Source organism: Charadrius vociferus, unplaced genomic scaffold (assembly GCF_000708025.1).
Source record: "Charadrius vociferus isolate BGI_N301 unplaced genomic scaffold, ASM70802v2 scaffold2, whole genome shotgun sequence".
In the NCBI taxonomy this organism is placed as follows: Eukaryota; Metazoa; Chordata; class Aves; order Charadriiformes; family Charadriidae; genus Charadrius; species Charadrius vociferus.
In genome coordinates this window covers 4,310,529-4,330,400 of record NW_009647595.1, presented here as the reverse complement: position 1 = coordinate 4,330,400, position 19,872 = coordinate 4,310,529, and the positions used below count along the sequence as shown (strand labels likewise).

General features: G+C 43.2%; 1 protein-coding gene across 1 annotated transcript in view; it reads right to left on the bottom strand.

The window, feature by feature from the left end:
* Positions 1-18,807, bottom strand: part of FER1L6 (fer-1-like family member 6) — a 68,875-nt gene extending 50,068 nt beyond the window's left edge. Inside the window, exons 1-11 of the mRNA XM_009881005.1 lie at positions 18,744-18,807; positions 15,585-15,711; positions 14,901-14,955; positions 14,674-14,805; positions 13,888-13,950; positions 10,327-10,405; positions 8,658-8,814; positions 7,360-7,546; positions 5,547-5,739; positions 4,338-4,687; positions 1,114-1,222 (exon numbers count right to left, since the gene is read on the bottom strand). Of these exons, the coding sequence (XP_009879307.1) occupies positions 1,114-1,222; positions 4,338-4,687; positions 5,547-5,739; positions 7,360-7,546; positions 8,658-8,814; positions 10,327-10,405; positions 13,888-13,950; positions 14,674-14,805; positions 14,901-14,955; positions 15,585-15,711; positions 18,744-18,807 (1,516 nt within the window). The remainder of the gene's footprint in view (positions 1-1,113; positions 1,223-4,337; positions 4,688-5,546; positions 5,740-7,359; positions 7,547-8,657; positions 8,815-10,326; positions 10,406-13,887; positions 13,951-14,673; positions 14,806-14,900; positions 14,956-15,584; positions 15,712-18,743) is intronic.
* Between the last annotated feature and the right edge of the window lie 1,065 nt (positions 18,808-19,872).

Here is a 19,872-nt window from a genome sequence, read left to right as displayed (position 1 = left end):
CTCATTGATTGACCTGTTTGTTACAGACGTCTCTCCCTGCACACATAGCTTTACAGTTGAGCATACTCAGGTACACAAGCACAAAGATGGGAACTGCCAGGGTGCTACTGTGCACTTGGACTCTAAGTGGGGCTAGTACAGATATAAGCAAACCCCTGCAAGGGAAATGAAACTAATTCAAGCTTCCGTCTTAAGGGAAATTTCACAGAATCATAGAATGGTCAGGGTTGGAAGGGACCTCTGGAGATCACCTAGTCCAACGCCCCTGCCAGAGCAGGGTCACCTACAGCAGGTTGCACAGGATGGTGTCCAGGCAGGTTTTGAATGTCTCCAATGTGGGAGACTCCACCACCTCTCTGGGCAGCCTGTTCCAGTGCTCCGCCACCCTCAAAGGAAAGAAGTTCCTCCTCATGTTAAGATGAAACTTCCTATGTTCAAGTTTGTGCCCATTACCTGTTGTTCTAAATTTCTTCTGCTTTGAAAATATCCACTCAATGTTCATGAAAATATCTTTATTTTCTCCTTAGTCTGCTCCCGGGGACAATTCATCTCCACCACAAGGTGTTCCCTCATGCAAGTACAGTCCTGCTTTACTCAGAAAGAGGACAGGACTCACCAGGAGGATCTTAGAGGACAAGCTGGTGCATGCATTTCTAGGCTTGGCTGTACATCACCCCCATGCTACATTCACAGACCCACACATAGCTCAACGAAGCTGTCCAAGAGGGTCCAGTTGGGTCCTCCCTGCAAAGGGGCTCCCCCACAGCCAGGGACTAATTGCAATGGTCAACACAGAATGAACTCTGCCCTGAGGTAAATTATTTGAATTGGTAGTCCCAAGAGATTAGGAAGCTAAATACTGGGTGAGTCGCTGTATATATTGGGTGAGAGGATTTGTATTAATACAGGGCATCTGGGAGTAGAGACAGCTAGGCATCAGTACGCCCAGCTTAACTGCTACCCAGCAAAATGATGATCAGGGTTTAATTCAAGTGTATAAGCCTTGCTCTGAAGCTGACTCCTGAGCCCTGAGACACAGCTGTCAATAACACGTAGCATCCCCTTGCTCCTGAAACTTCCTCCCTGCTTTGGAGAAAAGCTTAACACACTTACCGACGGAAACCTCAAAGGTTATTGGCTTGTCCCCAACCTTCCTATCAATCATTGTGGCCTCAAAAAATGTCCCAAAGAGGAGGAATTCCTCAAATTTCTCTTCACAGATCTATTGGAGAAGAAGGAGGCAGAAAAATGACATTTATTTTACCTTCTACTTTTTTTTACAGCACAGACAAGTCTTTATAAGTCTCTAGCAGCTGTGTTACTGCTGTAGATCTTTTGGTCTGAGGTGGTAAGTGAAGCACACTTTGTAGGAAGAAGTAATACGTCTTCTCTGAAAAATTGATATGATTGGAAAAAAAGATAAACTTGTGTGACTTTGGTCTTGTCAGTATTGTCTGGTTATGTCATAACTGATTACACAAAAGTCATTACCCCTCACTTCATACTCTGCCTCACCAGTAGTCACTATTAAATGGTTTCAGTATCTTCACATATCACCATTCCAACTATACATCTATGGCTGTTCAAGAGCCCTTTTAGTGCAACAGCAACAAAATATCACTATCCCGATAGAAGTCATCTAGCAGTAAATACAGCATTAGTCTTCCTTTGCAGTGCAACAGTAAATGCGGCCATTCCAACGCATCCAGGGAGGGGAGTGCTTGCCCGGCTATGCTTTCCCCGGGGACAGCTTTAACCTACTGCCCATGTGCTTGTACTATCAAAACTCTGATCTCGCTCAGGGACATGCAGCTCTCAGTGATGCCAGTAAGACTTGAAGATTTCTGGCATCCACATTTTATTAGACAGCAGCCCTGTGCAAAAGCCTCCTGAAACCAAGCTGTCAATTTGTTTTTATCCTACTGTGCTTTAAACTGCAGGCCCAAAGGTGGGTCTCAGTGCAGGGGGGAGCAGAACTCCATGCTTTGGCTTCCCTGGCATCACAGCACAGAAACCAGTAACCCTGTTTTCAGATTTTCACAGAATTTGGGAGCACAGGAACCAAAGGGTCTTTGTGCAGCAGCACACCCTGAAAAGGCTAATGACCTTTTGTGGAGTTTTAAGGCACCATTTGGCTCTGTTTCAACCTATGGGAGCCACAGCATCTGCCTGTTCTTGGCACACACTCTCACTCAAGGAAGGTTAGCTAACACCTCTAGCGCTCTTGGGCCATAAACAAAACAAGCTATTAGCCCCAAACCAAGACTAAACTCAGAGGAGATAAATGTTGTGGTTTGAGTTCTCCCCGAATTTACACCCTGACTGCCTCAATTGTTCCAATGCAAACCCTACTGATTTCACAGCATGGACACCAGTGTACTGAAGTCCATTAGGCAAGACCAGTACTAGTTTCTTTTGCAACAGAGTGAGGCAATGAATAAAACATCATCTGTATAAGAATATTAGTTTCCCTGACTTCTGCAAAGCAGAAACAGCTTTTGACGCAGTCTATGATTTCTTCATTTTGAGAAAAACTCTGCTATACACAGTAAAAGGGCATAGGTCTCCAGTGGAAGGATTAGCAGCATCGCATCTCAAAGCTAACACCACAAACAGATTGCAGCTCCAGAGTAGCTTTAGCTTCCCTGAGCCTTGATTATTTTCAGCATGAACCCAGAGCACAGGGTGCCTAATAAAGCTGAGACTCAGAGACTATGACACACACATCTGTCTCCCATTATAAAGAAAGAAAACTGCAAATGTTTAATGTCTTCTTGCTGCTGGAATAGGTCAATAAAGTTGTGCTGTGGGGTTGGGTAATTTGCCTCTGTTGTCTCAGAAGCTTTGAGACATTTTTCACCTTATTTGTAATGTCTCCAGTTCCTGCTTTTCCTTTCAGAGAGTTGTAATACAATTACTGTGTCTACTGTAGCATGAAATATTGCGGAATGTCAAAAACAAAAGAATATCAAGCATCGCTGTATTATGTTGTTGGCTTTTACTTATTCTGTATTTGAAACTGAGACACAGTAGCCAGAAATATATCCTTATTATTACTATTAATATTTACTGGTGTTACAGCAGGGTTTGTTCCTCTACCTGGAGCCTTTAGCTAGCACCTAAGACCATAATGATTGAGCCACTCACAATAATGGATTTCTTCCATATAAAGGAAAATCTATATGGAAATAAATTTGTTCTCATGTCACCTCTATTACAATCCTCAGAGAAGAACTGAGGGACAGAGGCAATTTACAACTACATGAGTATATAAAGCAAGACCAGGGCACAGGTTCATACAACTGGCTTGCAATTACTCAAGCCATTTCTCTGCTAACAGACTCCTCGACTGGCTCCAGCTAGCACTCATGCTGGCAATGCCAGGGCACAGGCCAAGGAAGAGCGCTTGACAAGGATAGGCCTCAAGACCAAAGAACAATTTCTTCTCTCCTATTTACTTGTAGACATGGAGTCAAAAGACCAAGAATCAGATCTAGTAAAGGACATGAGGTTGGACTCCCACTACAAAAGCCAAAATTTTGATCAATGACATACTGAAGTGGGAACAAAATTGGTTATAATATTTTTCTTCCTATTTATTGGGTAAAAAAAAAAAAGGGGGGGGCTGTTGCTCCCAGATAGTGATGTGATGGAGCAGAGAATCAAAGCTCAAGTATTGGCTCAGCACCCGAGCCCGCATGCCCTGCCACAACTGCTCAACCTTCTCAAAGCACCGGAGCACAGGTCTTCCCATGATAAGTTGGAAAAGTAACATCAGATAACACCAGCTGAAGGTGAGCACATGATTTGCAGCCCCTCTCCTAAAAAGATTAGCAATCTAAAACCACATTGACAACTCAGGGTAAAAGGAGGAGAGTAAAACAGGTTAGGCTGTATGTCTCTGCATTTGCACAAATTCTATGTCAATAATTCCTTACTGACTTCAACTGACAACTACCAATTTTCTCACATGAATGCAGGAGATCAGACTTTATAATTACCAGCTGCCCCCATCGGCTCTCTGTCATTTAGCAGATATTACTTCATATATGTTTCTAGTAGGAGCACATGGATGCCACTAGTGCAGAGGGGACAACAGGACAGGAGTTTTATGGAAACCAAGTCCTTCTTGAGATTTTTTAATGAATTACAGGTACACATTAATGCTCCATTTGTGCTGCATTATTATGGGAAGGTCCCAAGACTATGGAGGCATGGAGAAGCTGTAGGGAGCACATAAAAGCAGTACTACATGGCCTGAACGCAAATTCTCACATCAGTGTCATCCTTGGACGTTTAAAGATACATATCAATCAATCTTGTAATACCATACCAACCTCTAAAGGCACATCAAATGGCTCGACTTCCACTTCAGTTGAGTTCATCTTATCTGAAGGAGAAGCTGACTTTCGATCCTCTCCTGCTTTCTCAGTTTTGTCTTTTCCTTTGGCTGCTTTGAAGTCTTTCTCTTTAGATGGCAATTTGATATCCTTGATAATACTTGAAAACTTTGATTCACGGGCTCCTCCTGAAAGTATCTCCACAGCAATCTCAATGAAGAGACGTCCCCTAAAGGAGACCCCTTCTCCAAAACCTTCGTTAAGCTCCTGGTGGTCATCCATGAGGCTGTGGTTCCTGGGTGAGCCATAGAGATTGATCCAGGCAGGCCCAAAGGTAGGCAAAAACCCTGGAGATAAAGCACCTTTTATGACATTTCCGTTAGGTGTTAGCACACTCTCCTCACTGTCTGCTCCAAGAAAACTTGCTTCTTGCACACCAAAAGCCAAATCTGGACCCATTTCTATGCAGGTGCAAACCATCTGGTATAGAGCACTGTTTTGCAGGGCAATTCTTAGGCACCAAGGAGCCTCTGCCAATCCTCACCCAGGAGGTTGAGGTTGCCAGTATGGAGCTCTTTCTCAGAAGGAGCTCGTACCACACATGCTGGGGCATGAGGCCCGTTGCACCTCTTGAGAAAAAGAGCTTGCTCCAATAGACTGAGGGCTGGGATCTGGTGGGAGAGGAACAGTGGCGTTCTCACCTTGTCCAACTTGTTCCCAAGCCCATGCCACTACCCACCTTACATGATTTATCTGTTATTTTCTGATTAAGGACTCAGATCCACATTTGAATTGCCAAGTTTAAGAAGTCACTGTGCCTTTGCTGAGCTGTGATAACTAAACAAGTTCCACATTTGAATCACATAATATAACTTCAAATTAAGCAAGAACAGAGTCATAGAATCGTCTAGGTTGGAAGGGACCTTTAAGATCATTGAATACAACCATCAACCTAACACTGCCAACATCACCACTAAACCATGCCCCTAAGCACCACGTCTACATGTCTTTTAAATACCTCCAGGGATGGTGATTCCACCACTTCCCTGGGCAGCCTGTTCAAAAAGATCTCTCAGAACCAACAAAAACTATGGATACTCACTTGAGCTCTGGGCAGTCCTAAAATGGGATTAGTCAGTGCCCAGATCCAAAGCAAGTAGATTTTATCTTAAGGGCATATTCTGGAACGGACATTTTCCCCTTTACCTTTGTCACCATCTTGTTCATTAGATATTTTCTTCAAGTCAATGAAGTGGGTGGCTAAGGCCACATCATTCATGCTGCCTTCATCCCAGACCTGGATTTTGACTCTTCGGCAGAGTGGAGGGAACATTTCCTTGAAGATAATCTGTTCATGCCATACTGGATCTGCACAGTTCTTTTGCACTGTTGTCCGACCCTGAAATGAAAGCCCAGCAAATTTAACCCCAGAGGGGTCAGACTCTGGAGAATGGCAATGAGTATAGCACAAATTGCACTTAGCCACATCTCTCCAGTTGTTTCTAAAGCACAAATATCCTATCTTGAAAGTACTTCAACTTTTCTATTAGCTTGTTTATTTTCCTCTCCATATCTAATAAAAGATCACATTATGGCTAAAGAATTCTCACCTGCAAACAGCAGAGTCTGGAATAACATCTAATTCTTCAGGACCCTTATGCACAAAACGTATCTGTGAAGCCAGACTTTGGCATTTCTGCTACAAACTACACGTCTTCAAATGGCTTTTGAAATACCAGGGTAGTAGTAATGCAGCGCAGTTTGTCTCATAAAAGATGAAATTCATTACAGCTGCCAGGCTGCATGTACCAATGGAATTACTTTAAATGAGGCAATTTATCTAGTATAAAATATGATTACTGTGGCCAGCATTCTGGGCATGTGCCTGCGTGCTAGGGATGTAGAGACCAGAGCTATTCCTCCTAGCCTGAAGGAGATAGCAGGACCATATCTCAGTTTGTGCAGCCACAGGCTGTGGCAGGCCTTCTACTTTCACATTGGCAGGGAGACCTGAGTCAGGAAACCCACCAGTGATACCTCTAGATTCATATTTTACACACCAGCATGCAAACGCACATCAGTGACCCATTCTTATGTCTTCAGCTCTCTATCAAACCTGAAGTAGCTGCATGCTTTTGACCATTTTAACCCATGCTAGTGTGAGATGTAATACTTCACTGTTTGGATTCACAACAAAACACAGAATCAGCACCAAGGGCCTCCTTGTCATGCCTGAAACATCTGTAAAGGACTAGCTGGAGTTCTAGCTGAGGCTTCATTGTGCACAGAAAGCACTGCTGGCTTAAAATCATTTCCTGTTTGATTCTTTCCTTATTTACACCAATATGCAAGACTAGCTCCCTGACACGGTGTTTCATGGGTGTACCCCAGAGGAACCAGGGCCCTGGACCTCCTTTGCACTCTTCTTCCATTAAAGTCAGAAGGCCCCTCTCAGCAGCTTTCCGTAGCACCATCTTTGCTGTTGAAGGAGCTCCAGCAGCAATGAAGCCAGGCAACACTGAGACAGAGTCTACTCAAATGCTTCCTCTTCTGCTACCCGCAGAAAAGCTGCAAGGGTCCTGAATTACAGCAGAGTACTTCAGAAGTCGATACACAGCCCTAAAATCCAGAATGGAACATCTTTGCTCATTTCAGCTCTGCTTCCTTTTTTTCACTTGAGGGAGACCACAACATAGCACTTACCTAATACTGCACTGGGTAATTCACTGTCTTGTAATTTGATGTTTCAGTAACATATCTACAGAATTCTCTTTCCCCTCCCACTGCCTGACTTTAACCTACTGCTGTGAGGCTGATATCAGACCTGCTGGCATTAAGTGTTTCCATCATTTTGTTCCTGCATAATTTAAGAACTGAGAAATTTATTTCTGATGACTGAAATATGTGTTTTACTTAATTTATGTAACTATAAGTTAAAGGACATCAGCATAATTCCCTGCCTGTAGCACAGCTAATAGGAAAGAAGGCCTACATTTGTGATCAAGAGGATCCCAATTACCATTTGACCTGCAAACATGACCACCACATAGGGATCCACAAGGTCCTTACTGTCGCCTATGAATGCTTTGGTGACATTGGCCATAATGCTAGAGTTCATCTTCGGAAGTCCTTCTGCTTTGTAAATTCTCACATAAAATCTGGCCCATGGTCTTTCAGATGGAAAGCCTTTGGGGATCAAGAGGTTCCTGAAAGAGAACAGAATTTTTATTTCCTTAAAATTGAAAACTCAATTACATGATATTTTTTCCAAGAAAATTGTCATCTCGAGTTAGCTTGCATCCTGAGAAGACACAAAAAGGGGTATGAATTTGCTTCTGCATCTAACCCAAAACATTTTCTGGTTACCATGAGAAAATGATAGAATCATAGAATAGTTAGAGTTGGAAGGGACCTTAAAGATCACTTAGTTTCAACCCCCCTGCCATGGGCAGGGACACCTTCCACTAGAGTAGGTACAGCATTACGCAGCAAACTTGTCTGTGTGATATAGAACCAGGTCCAGTTAGATCAGGTTGCTCAGGACCTTGTCCAGAAAATTCTGAATATCTCCACAAATGGAGACTCCCCACTCTCTCTGGGCACCTGTTATATTTGACCACCTTCATGGTAAAAAAAAATAATCTTGTATCTGTCCTGAAATTCCCTTGTTCTAACCTGCGTCCAAAGCCTCTCATCCTATTATATTCCTCTGGAAAGAGTCTGGCTCTGCCCTTTTCATGTAGGATACCCCTTAACCTGCTCTTCTTAAGGCCCAAGAAACCAACTGCACTCCCCCACATACACTCTCCCCCTTTCCCTGCAGATCATGCGCTCCAACCCTCCGTCATCTTGGTGTCTCTCCATGGAATACGCTGACAGCATACTTTACCACCTTGAACTTCTGTATTTTACATGGAGAATGCTAATGAACTTGAGTTTATCTAAGGATATGGAAAACATTTATGCACTCATACCTGGTAGAGGAGAAGGAATAGCTGTTCCTCATATTTTTTTCTTCTTACTTCACTGCTTTTCAGAAACATTTAACTGTTTTCAGATCAATGAACCTTCTGTCAGGGATAATCTGGCACTTAGCCACAGGGCATGGTCAACTCCATCAGCTGCAGAGAAGTGACCCAAACATGCCCTTCAATTTAGTTGAGAGGATTGTAAAAACTCTCCTTGACCCTATCAGAACAGCGAGGTGTACAATTCTATCCTGCTATTAACCCCGAGTTAGCAAGGAAAGGACTGAAAGGAGGGCTGAAGACTCTAGAAGTAAAGAAGAAAGCAGTAGAAAAGAAACTATTGCAGTACTTTTCAATCTGCTCCTCAGTATCAGCTGTTTTCTGCGTAGCTTGTATGGCATCACCTTTCCCAGTCACACTGATGTCACACTTCAGGTATCCCTTGGCTCCCGTCCTAATGTCAGCAGGATCTGTGAGAAGCGCCCACTTGTCACAAAACTGATGACCTGCAAGATGGACAAACTTAAACACCCAAACAGAGGATGCAAAAAATGCAAATATTTCTCCTCTCCACTCCCAGACAGGGCACTGCAAACAACATTTGTGCTTTCAGGGGGATCATGCTGAAGTACGCTTGTTTACCGGGCACATCTAGAGGGTCCAAAATGTTGTGTGACCAAAAAGGCAAACAAAAGATTGATCTATAGCTCGACAGGAACAAGCTCATTTTCATCAATGGTTACTGAGATCAGTGACTAAAAACCAGTGGAAGGTTGGATGAGATTTCAGCAGCTGAATTAAGGCTGAGGCTTTACGAGGAAAGACCAACTTTTTGACGAGAACTATCTGAACATCTCAGAACCCTCCAGCAGCAAAGCTGGGAGCTGTGACCAGGTGTAGCGCTGGCAGCCAGTTGAGAAAGGGAGGAAAGAGGGTGGACAGCCATCACAGGAAGAAGCAGCAGCCAGAAGCAGGTTCAGCTCCATCTTTCTAGTGGGAAAATGCACAAGACAATTCACCTGCAACAGCCCTTGCTGCAGCCCTGCTTCAGTAATGCCACTCGAGCAAGGTCCTAAAACCTTACATTAAGTCCTTGACCATCACCTTGGGTGTTTAAAAGAGTGGGAGGGAGAGGTCAGAGTGTACCAGGGATATGAGCTCAAGATCAACCTCCAGACACCACCCTCCTGTAAAAGTGTGAGCAGGAAATACAGAACAGAATTCAGAAAGTAACACCATCTTAGTACAGACATAGATTGCTCACTTCAGTCAGGCCACTTCTCTCTACTGACTCTTGCAGGAGCCCCGAAGAAAGGGTGGTCTGAATGACTCTACGCTTCTGCCATAACTGGGTGACGTCTATAGCAAGTGGCCTCAATATGTTCATTCCCAAAGACTGAGAAAAGAACAGGTCCTTGAGTAATTATGGAAGAAAGATACATGTTTTGTGGATGATTGTAAAAACAGGCTGAAAAGGGGCATGTGATCTTTTTTTAGCTTTGAATTTCAGAAAGCACTGGGCAGCTCTGAAGATGGCAGGTCAAGTGGCCCCATGATCACCTCTTTCTCTTCTTCTTCTCTCTCCCATTATGGTCTGCTCCTTACCTCTCATGTTCTCCTTACAGTTCCTCTCACATTCCATCCCGCTCCCTCCACCCCTTCTACCCCAACACATGCAACAGAGCTCTGGATGTAAAGAATCTGTAATGAATGAGTGAAGTTGGGTTTTGTAGAGCATTCAGCTGCCCACTCTGACTCACTAAAGAAAAGCCATCCTTGACAAGCGCTTCCCACCGGTGGGCAGATTATCAAGGTGTTTTCAGTGTTGAACTTATTTCCAAAAATTTGGTTGGTGCTCTGGTATCCAAATAGGAAAACAACCCTTCCAAAAATCTTGTCAAGTTTATCCTTGGCATAAACCACAAGCATCTAAGTGGAAAAGCATACCTCCCTCTCCTCTCCTTCCATGCCTCATGTCTCATTTAACGGACAAAAAGGGCAGAAAATGCATAACTTACCTGGCTGACCATACACTGTCCCCAGATCTACTTTAAAGGAGCCTATCAGCACACTCCCAATCAGTTTATTGTGCATAACCTGTTAGAAAAAGGCCAGTTAGAGAACGTCACTCTCTTCCCAGTCAGCATAAGAAAGACCAATCCCAACAAAGATCACATTTGGTTCAGAGGTAATCAGCAGCACCACCCAAAACTGGGTGTACATAGCCACAGCAGGTACCATAAGCATTCAAAATCTGTTCTTTACCCAATATTGTGCCAATTTAGAAACCACTATAGTTGCATCCAAGTGGAATCACACAAGTTCATCCCAGGCTCCAGGATTATATAGAGCGGTAATCAGATGGATGTGTCTTCAGAGCAGGTGCAGTTATATTACTTATCCTGGCAGTTTTAAATAAATCATAATGAATATAAACACATGGGACATAACTGGTTTCACACTAAGCTGCAGAAATCATATCGCTTTCTGTGCAATAGCTGATTTGCCATAAGAACTGAGTGCATCCAGAGGAGAAAGAATTAAAGTGTTTCTTTGCAACGTTTCAATGTGCACATAAACCAAGAGACTCAATTCTGATTTACCCCACACAATATTAACGAAATCAGAGAAGTGATATAGATGTAAATGAGATGGCAGGCAGGCCCTAGTGAGTCTGCCTCCTCATCCTTCCTGCCAAGTAATGAACTTAATTTAATTTATTTAATTTAATTCAAATTTAATTAATAATTTTCCTTTGTCATGATTCCTGGATTTAGGTACTTCTGTGTCTTGTTTTCAAATATATGCATGTGCTTCACTTTACAGACAAGGCAGAGGCTAGCAACATCTTCTAAGGGAAGATTAGCTCTAGAACTGTATTTCTTAAAAAACATATCTCACCTAATTTCAGAATAGCTTAAAAAGTTGAAACCTATTCCTTGGTTGTGGAAAAGCTTCTGAAAGCAGGCTGAATTGTCTGGAATACCTTGGCCAAACTGCAAAGAGAAGCTAAGCCTGTGGGATTCAAGTCCACAGAAGCTACATCTAAATGTTGGAGCTAAACAACCAAGCCTCTGAGAGCATTTTAGGAATCTGGAAGACATCATACCCTGGCTTTGGACATACACATCCTAGACAAGGATACAAGACTTTTGTGATTTTGCATTGAATTTATCGTGTGACTTCATTTAGTGCATTTTTCTTCAAGACCAGGAGACATATGTTTCAAAGCAAAGATCACTGACACCTTCATCAAGATCTACCAGAAAATTTGGGAGGTTTCTAGTTGTAACATAATGTCATTCCCCATTAAAGGCCTGAGGCCACTGTGGCCCTGTGATTTAGGGAACACACTCAGACTAGGGCACACAGGGGTGGGGAAGAAGCTGTGAAAACTGGTGGGTTTCATCCTGAAGCCAGGCAAAATTACAGCTTTGGAGGAACTACATCAAAACAGGAGCTCACCCAAATCAACAGATCCAACTCGGGATGGATTGAAGGGGGAAGAAGGCTGTAGCCGTTTTGTAGCCAAAAAAAAGGAATTTCTGTAAGGCCCAGAAACAAGAGGAGGATATGTGGTGAATCCAAGGCAGTGTTGTCTTACTGCTCTTTGCATTTTCTTTCCAGGGCATGACAGCATGTTCACAGAGCGTTAAATGTGTAAACCTCACTTCTCCATCCTTGAGATCTGCTGTGTGAAATGTGGTGCCCTTGGGTAAATGCCCCCTGTTCCCACTGAAATGATGGGGGTTTTCGCTCCCAGTAGTGCAGATGTTGCTTTTAACTGCTGAGGAAAACACTCACTGCTTCTGTTAAATGTTCTGCATCTTTCGTGGTACTTTTTTTTTCAAGCATATTTTTTCTAACATAACAAAGCATCCGAGCATGAAGCTTATAGCAAACACTTCTTGTCTTCTCTGAGAGAGAGCATCACATCTACATCGTATCTAATTAAAGGTTTGTGTCTTTTCACACTTGATTGACCATAGATAACTGAATGATTTTCTTCAGATTTTCTGAATGAGGACAAACACGCACAGTGTTAAACTGGGGAGTATTTCCGTACTGGAGATACAGGTTTAGCATGAAAGGGGTATCTCAGTTTTACTATGGCATTACTACAAGGTTGCTGGAATGTACTGGAAGATATTAATGAAGAAAAAATCTATTAAGTAGCAGGTGCTGAGAAATTGAGTATCTCCTTTTCAACTCATTTCACTAATCTTTTTGTTTTCCTTGAGCTTCCATATGCAGATGAGATGCTTTTCACAGATTAAGCAAATTCAGTGCATGAATGATGGCTGGTAATGGAGGCTGCCAATCTTTGTTTCTTCTTAAGTGAGATTCATGCTAAGCAAATGCTGTAAAACTTTCCGTCCCCCAGGGCTTCCTGCACTCCCAGCACACATATTTCTTCTATTTGTTTCTATTCCCCTGATATATTGCATTCTCCAAAACCATGTTGCAAGGTAATGAACCTCTGTTTTCAGTGACATAAATGAGCACTGCACTGGGTTAGTTTGTGGGGTTTTTTAAAGCCATTTGTATCTAGAAGACCTTTAATTTCTTAGTGTTTCACCTTCACCAGCTATAAATCAAGTAAGTTTGCTGAGTCTGATAAAACTATGCAGGTAATGGTGACACATTTCTCCAAACCCCCAACATAGTCAGAGAGCTGGCACTCTCCTCTCCAACACTGGATATATGGGACCCTTATCAAAAGAATGTGAGATCAGAAAGATTGGCCATATCTTGAAGAAAAATAGCTGTACATCCTCAAGCAGCAGTGGCTCACAAGAGTTGATGCCTCGGTACTGTGCTGATACTAACCATGTCAGAAACAAATATAGAGGGCATACATTGTGACAGAAGTCTTAACAGCGAGACAATATCCTCTCCCATGCAAAAGATGGGCCATTGTCAGCCTGTATAAGCTCTGTCCTCAGGGATACATGAAGGTCAGATCTGCAGACACCTTATGTAGGCATGAATTTCATATATTTGAGCTGTGTATGTGATATAGTGGATCTGAACTGGAGCTTAAGATTCAGACTGTCAATTTACTACCACCATTCAAAACCTAAAATTAACATTTTTAGCTTCTGTAGCTAATAGCAACCAGCCACTGACGCTCCCGGACAGCCCGAGAGCCACTGCTGAGGATAAGGTACCTGGACAGTTGTATCTGAGGAACTGAGATAAGCTGGAAGTTTCAATTCTGTCAGTTGAAACAAGGGGCATCTGGAAAATTAGAGGGATGAAGATAATGCTGACAAGAGTTAGTTAAGCTGAATTTTCTCCTTCTACCTCACAGATTGCTAAGCCAGCAATTAATGTCCCTGAAAACGCACGCTTTATCTTCCTTTAGAGTTATGTTCCTTCAAATCATTGCTAGCTGCCTTTCCTCCTTTTCCTCCCCTCTAGCCTTTTTCTTTCTTATACTTCATCCTGACTTCATAGCTCTCTTGGTACTTAAAATTATTTTTCTTTTTAATTACATTAAGAAGAATAATTTGTAGCCAAAGTGACACAAAAAAAATGACGTTTAATTACTGTGCTAAGCTTTCCTAGGTACTTACAGAGATGTTGATTATTTTGTCAAACAGGAACACCTGCGGTCCAACGAAATCAAACACAAAGTACTGTGGGAAAAGGGGACAGAAGATCAGAATCATTGTGCTGGTAGCCAGTGCTGTCAGCAGCATGGCTTAGCTTTTTGGGTTAACACACAGAGCTCCAGTGAGACACCGGGATGCTGGGGAGGTGGTGGTGGACACAGAAAAACCTTTTCCTTGCTCCCTGACTCGTGTCTGCCATGGCCCAGAGCTGTTTTCTACTCTCCTCCTTGCATGGCTGCCCAGCACTGCCCTTCACAAATGCCCGTGGCCCTCACTCCGCATCAGAGGGTATCATCAAAAGGGATATGAGGCATGAGGAAACCCAAAGGACTGGTTGGTTTGGGGGTTTTTTTTGGTCTCATTTTTCACCAGCTGTGACAAACACACGTCAAAGAAAGGCTGAAACAGTGAAATGGTACAAATAGGAGGTTGGGGGGCAGTTTAGACAAAACTCCCAAATGGATCATTTGAAAAAATGGAGAGGCAGCGGTAGTAGGGCAGGATGCAGTGGAGTGGGTGGGGAACAGAATGGACAGAGCTTGAGAAGAGAAAGAGCAAATGGAGCTAAACTCAAGGGAACTATTGCTTGTGCATGGCCAAGCCTGAAACTCAAACAGCTCCTGGACAGACCTCCCTGCTCAGACATGCAGGTGCTACAAACTTGGTTCATCCCCTTTTGAGCTACCAAGTGGTGGAGGCCAGCCAGAGCCATCGAAGAAAGTGCCTTCTTCAAGAGAAAGCACTTACCTCATTGTAAAAAGGGGCGTTTGTGCCTTCCTTTACTGTCGTTTGCTTCTTCTCATCACCTATCTCGATGATCACCACAGGGTCAATGTTCTCACCCACCAGCTGCCTGGCCTCGATGATGGTGATAGCAATCTGTGGGACACAAGGACAACACACACAGTCCTGGGCTCAGGTCCAGCCTGCCTGAGGATTTCACAGGTGCATAAGGGCCTTCATCCCCTGCTCACCTGGTAGTTCTGGGATTTCATCTCCTCTTCGTGAATTCTGGTCACCAGCTTTGCCCTGTTTAAATGACAAAACAGGTGATCAGGCATCTCTAGGCAAGAGCTGGTACTTGAAAACATGTTGGAAAGACTTCTCATCACAAAGCAAGCATTGTTTATGGCAGGTAGCTTTGTTGTGAACTGTGATTCTGCTTGATTTCATCAGCAGACACCATCTCTCTTTCTCATATACTTGGTAATAGAGAAATGTTTTGCATCCACACAGAGCCCTACCACTACTTGCCACGCATGGGAATGATTTAACTTGTTGACTCCATAAAATCTGACTCCATTTCTCCCCTGTATGAAAAAAATCACACAAGCTCTTGGCTATAGAGATTGCTGTACCCTTTGGCTCATTTTCATTAGCAGAGTTCATTAGCACAGTTGAGGCATTCTCAGCACCCATTTCAATCTCTCCCTGCACTGGATAGCATCTGGTGACAATCTGTCTCGAGCTGATAATATTTTGCTGTCAAGTATGTCCCACCCTGTCATGTGGGAAAGCAGGAGTGAAGGGATCACTGCTGTCAGCAAATGGATTTTCTGTCATCTGTCAGCAGATGTATTGCCCTGGGGCAATGCCATGCCTGAGAAGGATGGAAAAGGTGTTTTGGGGGATGTTAGTTACAGCACACCAAGGAGCACCTTTTCCTCTTTGGGCTTAAAGACCCAAAAACATTGGACAGTGCATCGCTGTTCACCAGGTCTTCCTCTTCCTCTTCTTGTTGTCCAAGAGTGTCATGGTGAAGATGTGCACTTTCATCATGATCACCTGGTGAAGAAAACAATCAAGAAAGTAAAACCCACCTCTGATTTCTACTAGGAAAAAGCGAACTCGGAGCAGATCAGTGAATTCATCAGCACGAACTGAATATTTTATTTATCCAGGTATCACAATCAGAGATACAGTAGGGGTTTGTATTGAGCAGCACTGGTTACAGCAGCAGCTCCCCTCCTGTGCAAAATCATATACCATACAAATTGTGGCTGCAGCTGCTCTCTTCACCCTATGCACACCCACAACAGGCTCATGCACACTACTTGCATCCGACTGCCCCATCTCCCATCTGCTAAAAGACAGTGAGACAGATTATTGCTGGGTTTTGCACATATTATTTAACAGCAGTGAGTTTGCCATCCATGGTTTGTCGTAACTGTCTGACACACTTCAGTCCCATCCAAGCAACCAAAGCAGAGCCTAGCTTACAATCATTTCTCACCTTTCCTGTTTGCAAGATGATGAATTGGAAGATCAAGGATGGAAAAAGAGAACTGAAGACCATGATTCATGGGATCTCTTGTTGAAAGTTATGCTCAGATGAGACAAATTGGTTCCAGAAGGGCTTATTTTTCTTCCTGACCATAAAGAGAATCTCAGCAACTAGCTTAGACATACTCATCTACATTTGGCCAGGAAGGCCTTCCCACTCTGCTTTGCTTTGTCCTTCTGGTCCGACAGAAGTCCTACCAGCATCTCTGCCCCTTGCCGAGCATGCCTGTGTTTAACATCTGTCTTGGGAAGGCGATGTATTTTAGGTGAAAGTTTAAACTTTGGGTGCCCGTAGTTCATTCCAATAATTACATTTATAAGTAAGAAATGTTCAGTGACTCAGTATGCGAGTTATTTCTGGTCTAGAAGCTGTCAAGGGGTACCTGCAACAGTAAAGATAACTTGCCCAGCAATACCCAGGAGCTTAGGTGACCTTATAGATCACCTTCCATCAAATGAAAGGAAACACATCCAAGTGTATTTTCTGCAAGTACTCTACAGTCCTGCGTTCCCTCTACAAAACCAGACAAAGGGTTGTAATAGTGCTTCCCTGTCTGTTTGCAAAGGTATGGTCACTTGAGGGTTGTCTAGACACTGGTGATGGCAGCAAAGGACCATCCATTGCACAGTAAAACTCATTTAGATAGCTCTCATCGGGTCTGAATGTTCCTTTTTTGGCTTGGTTCCACAAGCATCTACTCCGAGGCAAACCACCAGAGAGGTACAGACACACACAACTTTTGATTGCGTTGCAAGGCAGCCAGGCATGAGCCAGCTCCATGAAGGTTCCTCCACTAGCAATCTCATATAACATATCTGCTCCCCCATGGGAGCACCCACCTCCCTAGAACACAGAAGGTGAACTCGTCTCTGTATCCGTGTAGACACAGCCTGATCTTCAGCCCTTGAGGCAAAGGTGTCTGCCCATAGTTTTGCATCTGTAGCACCAAGTTCCCATGACTACCCTCCGTATCCTATTTACTCTAGAGCATGCTGTTTGATTATGGGCTTGTGGTACTCTGCATTGTTTGCTCTGAGGCTAAAGCAGATAAAACATCCCCCTGGCTGGGGACAGGAGTGTGTCAGCGTGACACCCTGCCTGGACCATTTTTTGTGAGTTCCATGTTGTTTCTATTGAGATGTAAACTCTTTGCAATGCTTCTTTCCCTTTACAGCTCCATTTTCCTGACATTTTAATGTCTGAATCGCTACCCCTTTTTTCCCCCTCAATAACCATATGTATGTCGTGCATAACTGACCAGCAGGACTTATTCCCCTGTATGGATCCAGTGACAGAACATGCAAATGGTTCAGTGAGTGAAAACGTTCCCCTATTGCACACTTCCCCGATAGGTCTTCTAAGCCCAAATCCCAGTCAAGACAAGAGAGAACGGGTGATTGCTGTATCTTTGCTAGTTCAGACTCTTCAGCAGCGAAGACACCAACGAAATACACAAAGATGCAGCATAAGGACCCCAATCTATCCAGTGATTCAAACACAATCATCGGAAATAAACAGAGATCTGAATGTGGACAGTGAAGCCTAAAACAAACTACAGTACGGTGTGTCTTGTAGAGCATGGTATATTTCATGGAGCATAAGATAAATAAACTCCAACATATCTGTAACTAGTAAGAAGTTTTCCCTCATCCAAAAGGCCAAACCCCTTGCTCTAAGGATGAGAGGAGAATCTTTTTAAAAGTAGTGCCTTTTAGCTAAATAATGCTTATGGCACAAAATACGTATTCCTGTTTCTGCCCAACAACGAGTCAAGACACACATGGCTGGTTTACTACAACACTGTTATTCAGGGCTGCACTAAACACACAGTAATCCACGTTTTAAAAATTCCATGAAATTTGAGGCATGAGACTGCAAAATAAAACTACAGAAGGTGAAGACTCTGTTGTGGCCGAACTACAGGTTTTGGTGAATGGAAGGACTGTGGTGACAGGAGAAATGACAGCAGTAGGATGTGCAGAGGAATGCATCCTTAGCTTGTAAACAAATGGTGTGTTAAGGGAAAGAAATGCTCTGCATGTCTTATGGGTGTACCCACATCTGTTAAAAATAAAAAATAAAATAAAAGAACTACCATACATTTAAGGGGAGAACTGCTACTAAGTAAAGCTCCCAGCTTTATCGGGCCAGCCCATCCAGCCATCAGAGCCTAGTCAGGTTGTGTTCTTATGCTTTCTAGAAGAAGCATATCTTCTGGAGGAATTACACACCTGTAATGAATTATCTATCTCTAGAATAGAAAAAAAAACTTTCAAAAACATGTTGTCTTTCCTTTTGTTTTACTCTACCAGATACAGCAGTCTGAACACACAGAATCTGAAGGTGGACTTAACAAAATAGTTAATGCAAAAAGAATTAGCCCTCTGTTTACTTGGGAGTGATAAGGAGTTTACTGCCTGTTTTATCATTACTAAGCCCTCAGACACAATTCAAATGAGTCCACATGAAATTAGATGTAATATAATTCCCCACCTGCTCTTCCCAATTGCAATATTGATTTATGAGGCCTTACCCAGTGCATCTTTGTTTGTAATAGTCAACCCTTTCTCGCCTTTTTTCTTCTTCTTCAGCTTCATGCCAGCAAACAGCCCCTTTCTGAAAAAGTAAAGAAAAGCAATCAGTGCAGTATCCTCAAGACCTTCTGTGCTGGACTCAAATTTAACTCAAGGAGCTGTTAAGAGGAAAGTTTGATTTCCAAGTGAGATCATTATATTCTGATTTTCCTTTTATTGACAGCAAACAAGAGAAAGCTCTGGGTTTATGCTTCATCTAATTTTATTTATTTTTAAAATTTGCAAGCATACTGAGAGAAGAGCCAAAACTTCTTTTCAAACCAAGACAGCAAGAGGCAAAGAAAGGAAATCCAAGATAAGTTTCCAATCTACTGACTTGCCACACATGTAATTCTTATGCCTGTGACAAGACCAGAGATAAAAGCTTCTCACAAATTACAGGTTCCAGATCAAAAGCAGTTTTCCAGTGAATTAAGATAAACATAAAAGCATTTGTGTAAACTTCCTTGGTGAGGACGACCACTGTATCAGTAGCACATACACCACAACAGCTTTTGCCATTCATTTAGTTAGTTCTCACTCCCTTCCAGCAGCAAAGCCATGAACAGGACTGGACAAGGGTTTCTCCCCAGGCTGTGTTACAGAGATGCTTCAGCCCAGCATTAACCCCAGCTACCACTGTGGGGGACAATTCTGCCTCACACTTCTTTCTATTGGGGAATTGACCCAGCTTACAACTAACCAACCAGTCAAAGCTTGGTGACATCATTTTTCAGATCATGCCTGGCTAAAGTGGCTCTATAACCTCATTAGGGCTTCCCTATTCCTTGTGTTCAACTCAGTTTTAGCCACAACTCCTTGCCAGGAGTCTAATACAGTCATCCAGGAATGAGGTGTGTTCATGGGGTGAGACGCAGGCAGAGAAGCATGGCCCCAGTCTGGTTGCCATCACAGATAAACTATGTCACGACATTCAGCAAGGCCCCACGGTGCAGTCCTGCTTCTTGGGAAACTGATGGCAATACTCCCTGTGGCCCCAAGGTGGTACAGCTGCTGAGCTGAAATAAAATACCTCTCCCAGTGACAGCGCAGACCCAGGTTGGCTGTTCAGAGGTCTGTGCTGGTTGT